General features: G+C 42.4%; 2 protein-coding genes across 5 annotated transcripts; one reads left to right on the forward strand and one right to left on the reverse strand.

Moving 5' to 3' along the window:
- Positions 1–6,472: 6,472 nt before the first annotated feature.
- On the reverse strand, positions 6,473–11,032 carry LOC135489461 (sideroflexin-1-like). 4 transcript variants are annotated; one of them, XM_064774822.1, is made up of 10 exons: positions 10,974–11,032; positions 10,107–10,289; positions 9,766–9,936; positions 9,530–9,628; positions 9,200–9,275; positions 8,857–8,942; positions 8,468–8,595; positions 8,209–8,311; positions 7,877–7,924; positions 6,473–7,498 (listed from the first exon to the last, which is right to left on the reverse strand). In XM_064774822.1, exons 2-10 carry the CDS (start codon positions 10,277–10,279, stop codon positions 7,402–7,404), a joined length of 981 nt encoding a protein of 326 aa, XP_064630892.1. In that variant the 5' UTR covers positions 10,280–10,289; positions 10,974–11,032; the 3' UTR covers positions 6,473–7,401. The 4 variants fall into 4 exon arrangements, with proteins under 4 accessions (XP_064630892.1, XP_064630895.1, XP_064630894.1 ...); XM_064774825.1 differs by having other exon boundaries at positions 10,107–10,286; positions 10,978–11,021; XM_064774824.1 differs by having other exon boundaries at positions 10,978–11,021.
- Positions 11,033–11,134: 102 nt separating this feature from the next.
- On the forward strand, positions 11,135–13,092 carry LOC135489462 (transmembrane protein 128-like). The gene is made up of 5 exons (XM_064774826.1): positions 11,135–11,342; positions 11,618–11,635; positions 11,886–12,057; positions 12,281–12,448; positions 12,625–13,092. The coding sequence occupies exons 1-5, from the start codon at positions 11,135–11,137 to the stop codon at positions 12,800–12,802; spliced, it is 744 nt and encodes a 247-aa protein (XP_064630896.1). The 3' UTR covers positions 12,803–13,092.
- Positions 13,093–13,466: the final 374 nt, after the last annotated feature.

A 13,466-nucleotide genomic window follows, 5' to 3' on the forward strand; every position in this document is an offset into this window, starting at 1 on the left:
GTTCGACCCCCGGTGAATCTGCCAAAAAAAAAATTCTTTTTTTCTTCTTCCTTGTCTTGTTATCTAATCATCAATGTACAGATGTAAACATTTTCATTATCATCATTATCATACCCCGCACCCAAACTTTGCAAACTCCAGCACATACTGATTCCGGGCGTTCGAGTACATGAATTATGAGGTAGATGTATTGTTTCAATCATCGCAAATCTGCCTAAAACGGCAAGTTTTCTCAGGTACGGGTACGGCAGTGGGGTGCGTCTTTTTCATTGAAACGACCTCGCACGGCCGGCACCGACATATATCGTCGTTGATGATGGAGAGAGCGGTAGCCGGTACATATTGAGCACGGTTCACTAGCAGTTCAATGTGCTCATGACGAGACGAGAGCAAATCTCACGGGTGGGGCGGAAATTCGCCATATTGCTGACATCATCGGCGCCAACAACTGTTTCTTTTGACCCTGCCGGAGTCTTTCAAAACAATAAATGATTGTGTCTGACCCTGCTGACCTCGATTTTGAAAAATTTTTTTAAAAAGGTCATTCAAACGTTAAATCAACTGCAAAGATAATATTTTTATATCACTAAGGTATATACATACGATATGTTGAGAAAAATCTGTACAACTATCGAAATATACGATTCCTTGGAACTATTTCGGCTAATCACTTTGCCACCTGCGCGACCTTGTCACTATTGTGGCGCGCTCGTTTGCATACCGCATATAAGAGGCGAATAAAATCTCCATTTCAACATGAAAGCCTTGACGGTTCAGCGCTGAAGGTGTTTGACTGTGGATCGGCTAGTCACGGGTTCGACCCCCGGTGAATCTGCCAAAAAAACATTTTCTTTTTTTCTTCTTCCTTGTCTTGTTATCTAATCATCCATGTACAGATGTAAACATTTTCATTATCATCATTATCATACCCCGCACCCAAACTTTGCAAACTCCAGCACATACTGATTCCGGGCGTTCGAGTACATGAATTATGAGGTAGATGTATTGTTTCAATCATCGCAAATCTGCCTAAAACGGCAAGTTTTCTCAGGTAGGGGTACGGCAGTGTGGTGCGTCTTTTTCATTGAAACGACCTCGCACGGCCGGCACCGACATATATCGTCGTTGATGATGGAGAGAGCGGTAGCCGGTACATATTGAGCACGGTTCACTAGCAGTTCAATGTGCTCATGACGAGACGAGAGCAAATCTCACGGGTGGGGCGGAAATTCGCCATATTGCTGACATCATCGGCGCCAACAACTGTTTCTTTTGACCCTGCCGGAGTCTTTCAAAACAATAAATGATTGTGTCTGACCCTGCTGACCTCGATTTTGAAAAACTTTTTTAAAAAGGTCATTCAAACGTTAAATCAACTGCAAAGATAATATTTTATATCACTAAGGTATATACATACGATATGTTGAGAAAAATCTGTACAACTATCGAAATATACGATTCCTTGGAACTATTTCGGCTAATCACTTTGCCACCTGCGCGACCTTGTCACTATTGTGGCGCGCTCGTTTGCATACCGCATATAAGAGGCGAATAAAATCTCCATTTCAACATGAAAGCCTTGACGGTTCAGCGCTGAAGGTGTTTGACTGTGGATCGGCTAGTCACGGGTTCGACCCCGGTGAATCTGCCAAAAAAAACATTTTCTTTTTTTCTTCTTCCTTGTCTTGTTATCTAATCATCCATGTACAGATGTAAACATTTTCATTATCATCATTATCATACCCCGCACCCAAACTTTGCAAACTCCAGCACATACTGATTCCGGGCGTTCGAGTACATGAATTATGAGGTAGATGTATTGTTTCAATCATCGCAAATCTGCCTAAAACGGCAAGTTTTCTCAGGTACGGGTACGGCAGTGGGGTGCGTCTTTTTCATTGAAACGACCTCGCACGGCCGGCACCGACATATATCGTCGTTGATGATGGAGAGAGCGGTAGCCGGTACATATTGAGCACGGTTCACTAGCAGTTCAATGTGCTCATGACGAGACGAGAGCAAATTTCACGGGTGGGGCGGAAATTCGCCATATTGTTGACATCATCGGCGCCAACAACTGTTTCTTTTGACCCTGCCGGAGTCTTTCAAAACAATAAATGATTGTGTCTGACCCTGCTGACCTCGATTTTGAAAAACTTTTTTAAAAAGGTCATTCAAACGTTAAATCAACTGCAAAGATAATCGTTTATATCACTGAGGTATATACATACGATATGTTGAGAAAAATCTGTACAACTATCGAAATATACGATTCCTTGGAACTATTTCGGCTAATCACTTTGCCACCTGCGCGACCTTGTCACTATTGTGGTGCGCTCGTTTGCATACCGCATATAAGAGGCGAATAAAATCTCCATTTCAACATGAAAGCCTTGACGGTTCAGCGCTGAAGGTGTTTGACTGATCGGCTGGTCACGGGTTCGACCCCCGGTGAATCTGCCAAAAAAAAAATTCTTTTTTTCTTCTTCCTTGTCTTGTTATCTAATCATCCATGTACAGATGTAAACATTTTCATTATCATCATTATCATACCCCGCACCCAAACTTTGCAAACTCCAGCACATACTGATTCCGGGCGTTCGAGTACATGAATTATGAGGTAGATGTATTGTTTCAATCATCGCAAATCTGCCTAAAACGGCAAGTTTTCTCAGGTACGGGTACAGCAGTGGCGTGCGTCTTTTTCATTGAAACGACCTCGCACGGCCGGCACCGACATATATCGTCGTTGATGATGGAGAGAGCGGTAGCCGGTACATATTGAGCACAGTTCACTAGCAGTTCAATGTGCTCATGACGTGACGAGAGCAAATCTCACGGGTGGGGCGGAAATTCGCCATATTGCTGACATCATCGGCGCCAACAACTGTTTCTTTTGACCCTGCCGGAGTCTTTCAAAACAATAAATGATTGTGTCTGACCCTGCTGACCTCGATTTTGAAAAACTTTTTAAAAAAGGTCATTCAAACGTTAAATCAACTGCAAAGATAATCGTTTATATCACTGAGGTATATACATACGATATGTTGAGAAAAATCTGTACAACTATCGAAATATACGATTCCTTGGAACTATTTCGGCTAATCACTTTGCCACCTGCGCGACCTTGTCACTATTGTGGCGCGCTCGTTTGCATACCGCATATAAGAGGCGAATAAAATCTCCATTTCAACATGAAAGCCTTGACGGTTCAGCGCTGAAGGTGTTTGACTGATCGGCTGGTCACGGGTTCGACCCCCGGTGAATCTGCCCAAAAAAAAATTCTTTTTTTCTTCTTCCTTGTCTTGTTATCTAATCATCAATGTACAGATGTAAACATTTTCATTATCATCATTATCATACCCCCGCACCCAAACTTTGCAAACTCCAGCACATACTGATTCCGGGCGTTCGAGTACATGAATTATGAGGTAGATGTATTGTTTCAATCATCGCAAATCTGCCTAAAACGGCAAGTTTTCTCAGGTACGGGTACGGCAGTGGGGTGCGTCTTTTTCATTGAAACGACCTCGCACGGCCGGCACCGACATATATCGTCGTTGATGATGGAGAGAGCGGTAGCCGGTACATATTGAGCACGGTTCACTAGCAGTTCAATGTGCTCATGACGTGAAGAGCAAATCTCACGGGTGGGGCGGAAATTCGCCATATTGCTGACATCATCGGCGCCAACAACTGTTTCTTTTGACCCTGCCGGAGTCTTTCAAAACAATAAATGATTGTGTCTGACCCTGCTGACCTCGATTTTGAAAAACTTTTTAAAAAAGGTCATTCAAACGTTAAATCAACTGCAAAGATAATCTTTTATATCACTGAGGTATATACATACGATATGTTGAGAAAAATCTGTACAACTATCGAAATATACGATTCCTTGGAACTATTTCGGCTAATCACTTTGCCACCTGCGCGACCTTGTCACTATTGTGGCGCGCTCGTTTGCATACCGCATATAAGAGGCGAATAAAATCTCCATCTCAACGTGAAAGCCTTGACGGTTCAGCGCTGAAGGTGTTTGACTGTGGATCGGCTGGTCACGGGTTCGACCCCCGGTGAATCTGCCAAATTTTCTTGTTTCTTTTTTTCTTCTTCCTTGTCTTGTTATCTAATCATCAATGTACAGATGTAAACATTTTCATTATCATACCCCGCACCCAAACTTTGCAAACTCCAGCACATAGGCCTAACGATAGTCCAACGACTTTTAGTGTCTGTTCTTGGGCTTTATTCACTGTCATAGCGAAGGAGAGTGTCACGGGAAATTGGAGTTGCCTGAACTGAAATGGACATTCACTTGGAACGAGCGGTATCCGGGGGATTAAGACTGTTGATCCTGCATATTCGCCGATGGCAATAGTGGTAGCTTCAATGATGTTGCTTAGAAGCCTTGAAACGATGAGGCGCGTCCCGTTGCACAATCTTGGGTCATCGAGGTTGCGGAGGAGCATTATTTGGCAGCCAACTTTTAATTTTGAGGTCATGTCGGGGCATGCCACTTGGTTGGAGTGAATTGAGGAATTCGACTGGATAGTGAACGGTTTTATCAATGTCGGGTACAGTGTCTATGGATGTGTACAGCTTCTCTTCTGTAGGAAGACGTTGAAGGAGCGTGTTGTTGAGGTGTCTGACGGCATTTCGAGGGGCTCTCTCGGACAACCAATTACGACTGGTGTAGTTGGTGGCGATGTTTTGGAACACAGCAAGCATCAGTTCTATTGGACTATTCTGGTCGAAACTCAACAGTGAGAGTACAGGTACCAACTGGCGCCACCAGATGGCAGCGTTCGATGACAACCTGGCCATAGGGGGCGTCATTTCCCACATGGGATTCGAACCCCAAACTTCTGTACTACTTGACAACATCACAACAAGGAGTACACTTGGGCCATGTGCGCATGTACATTGGCTGAGTTGACCAATCAGAAAGCTCGAAATATATCTTATGACTATCCTGTTTGGGAATTGTAAATTCGCGTCCCGGCAGGGGTCACAGGCCAAATCAGTATTGGCTACTCTGCCAAGTTGTCAGCATGGTGAGAGAGATGAGGCAGTCACAGCCAGGCCTAATCAGTTCTGGCAGCTCTACCGTGTTGACAATGATAATGATGAGAGAGATGAGACAGTCACAGCCAGGCCAAATCAGTCTTGGCTGCTCTGCCAAGTTGTCAACATGGTGAGAGAGATGAGGCACTGAGTCACAGCCAGGCCGAATCAGACCTGGCTGCTCCACCGTGTTGACAACATGATGAGTGAGATGAGACGGTCACAGCCAGGCCACATCAGTCTTCGCCGCACTGCCTAGTTGTTGATATGGTGAGAGAGATGAGACAGTCACAGCCAGGCGAATCAGTCTTGGCTGCTCTGCCAAGTTGTCAACGATGGCGAGAGAGATGACGCAGTCACAGAGAGAGATGAGGAAGTCACAGCCAGGCCGAATCAGTCCTGGCTGCCCCACTGTGTGACAGCATGATGAGAGAGATGAAACGGTCACAGCCAGGCCACATCAGTCTTCGCCGCACTGCCTAGTTGTCAACATGGTGAGGGAGATGAGACAGTCGCAGCCAGGCCGAATTAGGCCTGGCTGCTCCACCGTGTTGACAACATGATGAGAGAGATGAGATAATCACAGCCACAGTACTTCGATCGTTTCTCCTCCGCACGTGCTCGGACGTGACTGTCGGAGCTGACAGCTATCTCGATGATTCGAACCTCCTTTTTCTTCTCATCGAAGACGCCGAGCATGTCGGGGTGCCGCTGTTTTATACTATAGCCGAGCCCGTGGGGGCTAGCGAGTCCCAGAGCAATCTCAGCATCTTTCCTGAGTACGAGTGGTCATTGGAACCGGCTTCTCGAGACCACATACCGATGGTATCCATCAATATCGGTATGGGTGCCAAAGACATGGTTTATTATCAATGACACTTCCGCAGCTTATACCATAATCTCTCCTCATGTTGGGAAGACATTGGAGCTTCCTGGAACGCTGGTTGGGGACAATTCGTCCCTTACCAGCGGCGCCAACATGGTCAACCATTTGGACTGATTGTTTCTCGGTCTAATGTTCAGCTCTCTTCGTGTTCTGTCTGGTAGAGGGCATCTCATCGCTCCTACTTGGTTGCCAACACAGTCACTCTATTAAACACCTTATGTGGTTCATATCTGCTGGACAGTATTGGTGACATGGCAAGCGAGATGAGAACCAGACCAATGCAACACCCTGTTCTGGTCGTCTCTCTCACCATGTTCACAAGATGGTGGAGCTTCCAGGCTCGATTCGATCTGCCTCATGTCAGTCAAGCTGTGGCAGACACATCTCTCTCACTGGCCTGGTACTTTTGTCAAAGCATACAGGATGTGCCAACCATATCGCACTATCAGCACAATATTACTGGAACACACTATATAGAGTTTTCTTAAATAAACATACACTAAAACGAACAAGTGTTGTCATTTTACTTTATCACCATATATTCATTATTATGACAATAGACATAAACGTATGCACATGACGAGAGATTTGAATTATCAATGACATGCACCTTTGGCCTTAATTCTACATATGATCATCAAGGACTAAAGGAGCATGTTTACAATAGAGCATCCATTTATATCAATATCAAGGACAAAGGAACATCTATGTATATCATTCCCAAAGACAATGGGACATCCATGTATCTCAAGGACAAAGGAACATCTATGTATATCATTCCCAAAGACAATGGGACATCCATGTATCTCAAGGACAAAGGAACATCTTTGTATATCATTCCCAAAGACAATGGGACATCCATGTATCTCAAGGACAAAGGAACATCTATGTATATCATTCCCAAAGACAATGGGACATCCATGTATCTCAAGGACAAAGGAACATCTATGTATATCATTCCCAAAGACAATGGGACATCCATGTATCTCAGTTGTCAAGGAGAACCATTTACCTTCTGGTGTCTTTTGATGGATGAGAGATGTTTTATTGCACTCAACATATTCTTCAAATTTATACAAATTAAAATTGCTCATCATCTTACAAATTCTTATCCACAAGTAATGACAGTGAAATCGGTGCGTATAATACATTGCTACAACACAACACAGACCACACCAGCAAACACACAAACAGGCAGAGGTTATGTAAGTTGAAGAAAAGTTGTTCTTTTGCAATGAATATTTGAAACTCGCTACGGCATATGAAATATCTACTCTTTCATACTTGTTTCATATTACTGTGATCCACAACAAAGTCATCAATCAATGGGAATACAATCAATCAGCTGTTTAAAGATGGCTGAGATTCCTGAGACTGGATAGCCTGTGAGCTCATTCACTGGTTCTTACTCCTATGTGCAGACGGCCTTACGTGGTGGAGCTCCAACTAATTTACAATCCTTTGTTGAAGTAAACACGTTCAATCGGCTTTCCCATGGATTTGATCTTTTCCTGGAGATCATCTTCTAACTTTGATGCATGGATTGAGCTGAAAATAAAGAAAGGTTTGCTTATTCTCAGTAACATAGAATCACACCTTGTTATATTCCAATGCACCAGTGGGGCATTTGACCTATATTTACCATGTTTACAGGTTATTGAACCCTACCTTACCCAAAATGAAAGACTCTAGGATTATAAATGCCGACCCCATTGTCCCCAAGGAACGCTATTGTGAATTGGGTAACCTGTTGTTGTGTAGAGTAGAATTATGATGTGTTTGGCTAGACAAGGACTAGCTCTTCTATAAAGTGCAGCAAGGGGATGTGTGAAGGTCCTTCTGTGTATGCTGAAGAACTCTCTAGAACTTTTCAATAAAATATAGCCATTATTTCAGGGCAGAGTATTCAGGAAAGACTCTATTTACCTTTTCTGAGGGAAGAGTGCACAACACAAAGGAGTAGCAAATAGGAGGCTAGAAAAGAAATGGTAATAATATTAGATATCAAATGGACAGTAGCCTTTCCTTGAATCACGAAATGGGGCTTTATGGAACTAAATCCAAAGCTATACATCTCCCCTCAATAGTCTCAGACGATGGTTGGGGATGAAAGGATTACAACAGAGCTGTATGCGTCAATGGACTACCTGTCTACATGTAGTTCTGGATGCAGAAGAGCACTGTATTTATCAGTAAGTGGTTCATAGTCGTCTCAAATCAATTCATGACCCGACAGAAACATTTTCGCAGAAACTTACAATACTCCCACAAGCCCAACTTGGTAGAATGGATTCATGATCGGGTATTTCCTTAACACTTTACTGGTCCTCTCTAGTCTATTCATGCATATGGCCGTCAGCACTGAAAAATACCAAGATATTTAAATGCCGGTCGGTTTCAATGGCAAAGTTTGAAGCCAGGCAGTAGGACTTGCTCATGCCTTCATCTATAACATGTCAATGTATCCTTTCATTTCCCAAATGTCTGAAGTCTTCTGTTACAGGTTAGGTTACTTACACATGCCAGGAGCTGCCATTACGTTTCTAGATATCAAAACTTCACGGATAGCTTTCTGAGCTGCCTTTTTACTCTCTCCAACGAGATTTCCATCCTCGCCAAATACTGGTATACCATCATTTAACTCCCTGAAATCGAGAAGCGCATGGTACAACAGAGTGTTTCAAACTTTTTGGACACGCATTCCCGAAGGGAGACGTGCCCTCATTCCCTTTTAAGCATCATCACAAATGCTTGGACCCTCGCCCCCGTCTGGCATGGTTGGACCTACCACCAGCATAGCCCTTAGGATCACAAGGACACCCAAGTAGGTCCACAGTGGCAAAGTCAGGATCCACAGCAACCTATTTTACAATGTACTCTCTTGAGAAAAGAAACTGCTTGCTCACCTACTCCTCATGAAGGGTATATTGATACAGTTGGCAGCTGCCACAGCACAAAATGGAACAAATCTGGCAAAGATTGCTGGAAAACGCTGGAAAAATTAAGAGGAATAAACAACAAGTTTGCATTAAATCATCGGTCATGTTTTGATGTTGAGGATTCCAAAATAGAGGGGCTTTTTTTAGTTGGAAGATAAGCAGAGAGGCTTGTGGTCTTTAGGTCTTTTTTGGCTGGAGCCCAGCTCTTTCCAAGGAAACCTATGGGTAACAGAACCTGATCGACGTCATGCTGCCAATTTCCTGAAGATGGGCACTCAAATTGTCAAACACAAAAGAAGAAGCTGCTTACTTTAATCTGACTGTTGATTCCAAGAGCAGTTCCTACAGCCCCACCAGTCGCCAATACGTAAGATAAACCTAACTGTCTGCAGAGAAACAAAGAAATGAATATTAAAGAAGAGTAGTGTCTGACAGTGCACAGCATGGCCGGTTCCAAGAGTGTGGGAGGACACCCCGCTGCTTTTTATCATCAAATACAGTCAATTACCTCAAAATTCATGGTCAGTTGCAACGATTTTCCAGTTTTTTGAAGACCGAGCTGTGACATTACATTACATCAAGGGTAACGAAGTCTGTATATATATTTGATTACGTGCAAATTCAGTTGTTTGAAACTTACGACTTGGGTATCGGGCTATCACCACTTCGGTTTGTATAGTTGACTATTGCATTGAACGTCTGATTAATCCATTGCCAAAATATCACAGCGGGTGTCGTTCTGAAAAGGAAATTGTCTATTAATACATAATACACTCCAAAGATCCCACGCCAGGCAAATGGGTACCTCTAGACATCCAAAGCTATACGATGGTTCACACTCGGCAGACACAAGAGAAACAAACAAAACTGACTTACTTGTAAAATGTTAACATGCATCCAGTGATTGTCATATTCATTGGGACTTGCGCCGACATTCGACCAATCAACATCATCTTTTCCTTCGTATCTGGGTGATATGCCGAGTCATAAAGACTCTTTGCCTTCCATAAGTCATCTACTTTCGTACCCGGTGGTTCCTGGCATTTCCTGAACAAGAGAACAAGAACTTCCTTCAATGACGTTTAAAATATAGTTTAATATCATGCATTCCCAGCAGTTTACATCATTACTTAAACAAACAAGGTGGCACACACCCACAACACCAGCTAGTGATTGACACTGGGAAAAGATGTAAAGTAACAAAATCGACCACATACCTGTAAGATTCCACTAAAGCCTTTGCCTGTTCTAACTGATCACTTGTTGCAAAAAGATTCAGAGGATTTGTGGTGATGAAGAAATGTTTGGCACGCCCTGAGTATGTGTTCTGATCATAGCGAGGCTTGTCCAGGTTGATCCTGTCTCTGAGATTATCCGACATGCTTGTCATGGCAAGACTGCTGAAATGGTAACAGAAAAGCACTGGTTCAGTGGTTGCAAGACAAGAGGTTAGCTGACGTCTCCGGGAGTGATGTACATGTCATGATAGACAACTACACACATAATCATGGCTTGGCAAGAAAACGCACATGTTGGTCTATAAACAGGCCCGAACAAAAGACCAGGTGATGTAGAAAGCCTGGTGTGTAGGGGTCTATTATTGCCTGCACACTGCACAGTGCATGAGTGTCACTGAAGCAGTGATTATTGAATATTCATATTGAGTGACAATTGAATTATTGACTTTCACAGACCACTGCACAGTCAAAACAGGTATAACCTTTTCTATATTCATGTCATGGTAAACTCATCAAGCTGCCTGTGGAAATGAAAACAAAATAGCCTCCCCGTATACTACGCCTAGGCCTACATCATTCATCCCCTACCTACCTAGTACTAGTACTAATAGGCTCTCTTAGCGATAGTCTCTAGCATAGGCCCCTAATACTAATAGGCCTAGCCTAGTACATTTAGGCCTATTCTACCATTTGCCTATAGCCTACATGATAGGCTATCCCTATAGGCCTACATTTTACACACATCCTATAAATGAACAGTTCATAAAATCACGCCTTAATACATGTTGTGTCGTAATTGTTGCTTGAAATGAAATTTGATTAACCACTGAAAACTTGTGCACAAACCCGCTTTTGTGGCTGGGAAGAGTGGGAAAATACACCGGAAGTACGGCCTACTAGCAGACAACCATCTGCAGAAAATGTAATTTCATTCCATTTTTTTAACAAAATTAAATAAATTACCCAATTTAAGTACAAATTTTTAAGCAACAATCTATAATTGTCTTATGTTAAGAGTCAAACATTATTTTAGTTTTCAACTAAGGAACATTCAAAAAAAATTAACTTCCAATTATATTGTAGATAATATATTTTCCGTACAGCTTGAAGTCAACGACGCCAAAATGACTTCCGCTGAAGAAGAATATGACGAAAATGTTCGTCAAAGAGTCCGCCAGAAGATGGCTAAGCATTTTTATACATCTTTGACCAGTGGTTAGTAAAGAAAAAATGTTCTTTCTTACGAATAAAGCAAAACGGTGCCCGTGCACCATGACATTGTAGCCTTTTTCTTGCGATGAGCGAAAATTCGCGAGTACCCAATTTTCGCCAGTCCCCTTACTGGATTTGAGTGTACAAATGTTTTCTGTTTGTGTTCTGGCTTTTCTTTGTCGAAACTGTAGCCTTCAAAGGCTGATACAACTTTTCTTAGAAAATTCATAACATCAAACATAACATCACTCTTCAGCCCTTTTTCTTTTTAATTTCAGATAGTTTTGATCCCGAGCGTAAGTATGCCTACCAGTCTCGTAAACTTTTCTACGTTCTTTCATGAGCAAAACTGTCCCAGCTAGATCAATCATGAGTTGGCGAGTTATGCTGAATGTACACCACAAGTTACTGCACTGCCACTGGTCAAAGTATTTGATGGATGAAGTAGCTGGAAAAATGGTTATTTATCCTGCTTGATCAAAGTTTAGTTACATTTTAAAAATTAAATCCATTTTTCTGCTCTAACCATAAATGTTTTAATTATAGTACTCGAAAAGATAGAGAAAGATCCTGACTTCAACAAGTATTACAAAATACCTGATACAAAGCCAGAGAAACCCTGGAGTTTATCCAACATCTGCTGGCTCCTTGCAGCTGTTGGGATGTTTTACTGGACTGACTTTGCTAACACAGTCTTATATCATCCTGGGATCAACAGGTGGGTATTCTCGGTAACTAGACTCTCTCTTTGCTGCTCTTACCTGTTAACTTGTTTTTATGTAATGCAGGTAACAAAATCAGTGCCTTTCATCAAAACAAATAGATTTCTCTGCTTTCAGATAATGTTTTTCATTTGCCTTAAAAACGTTTCTTGACCAAACTCGCAAATCACATATCATGTGTTATTTGGTTATAACCTGAATTTACTTTCAAACTTTTAGGTTCTGGTTTAACATTGGTGTTGTCTGTATCAGTGTGAATGTGACCATCGCGTCCTTCCTCATAGTATGGCTCACTTGGTTCAAGAAGATCAGCACAGATGACTGGGACAAGCTCTATCCTGCTGCCATACCCATTGCCACTGCCAGCTTTCTTATTGGATCGATTCTGTGAGTAGCATTAATGGAATGAAAGCTAGCCTTTCTGTAGCCTGTGTCAAGTGAAAATATAAATAACTAATTATTACTTGTTAAGTCTGAAAACAACTCTCATGTTTATAGTGTTCTTGCCAGCTTATGATGTGCATATAATAATGATGAGGCTCAATTGTTTTCTTTCTTTACAGTGTGAATGTTGGTCTGTGGCCCCTCTACCGAGTGTTTACTCCTGTGATTCTCTTCGTCCTGTTCATGGGTGTGGTAGTTGTCATCGCGATGGTGCCGCCATTTTCATCAACATGTACGTCACAGAGAAAACCCGCCATCTCTACTGATCCGGCTGCAATGGAAAAGAAGGCCACATGAATGATTTTGCAATTCTGAGGAGTTATTTCGGAGTCTGTCTGACTGTTCGTGGAATACACACTTTGATGTGGCAGAGCCTGAACTTTCACTTCAAGTGTCATCATTTGATTCCTTGGAGATAGACTGTCACTAGTCTTCAGTGTAAATATTCCAGAAGGAAATGCCTGCCAAAATCTTTATATATTTTGAACAAAACGGCTGGTGGGTGTTTTTGTGTGTTACTGTTTGGTTGGTCAGAATACACTGGGTAAGATACATGTACGTGCAATAAATATGTTGTATTCAAATGAAATAAACTTGTTGGCTTGTTTCAGTAGCGCATGACTAGGTATCTAAATTCAGAAGAAGTATGGATTCTTTTCCTAGGGCTTGAGGAACTTATTGTAGGCATTACCACTGCATGGTTTGAGTAACCAACCTCACAAGTACTGTTTTGCGAGCTCTGTTCAGACTCAATATTGCTGGGACACTGGTCCCGAGCTACAAAAGCTGGTGATATTATCCCGCATTGTCCACACATTGTGATCATGAAGTCTAGTGGCTGTGATGTTTGTCCTAGGATATACTTTTATACAATATGGACCACCATCTTACCTTTGGGGCTTGTGAGTGTTGTGCATATATCTAGATTGACGGTGACCTTAGGCCTGGAATCTCGATATTT

Source organism: Lineus longissimus, chromosome 6, assembly GCF_910592395.1.
Source record: "Lineus longissimus chromosome 6, tnLinLong1.2, whole genome shotgun sequence".
NCBI classification, from domain to species: Eukaryota; Metazoa; Nemertea; class Pilidiophora; order Heteronemertea; family Lineidae; genus Lineus; species Lineus longissimus.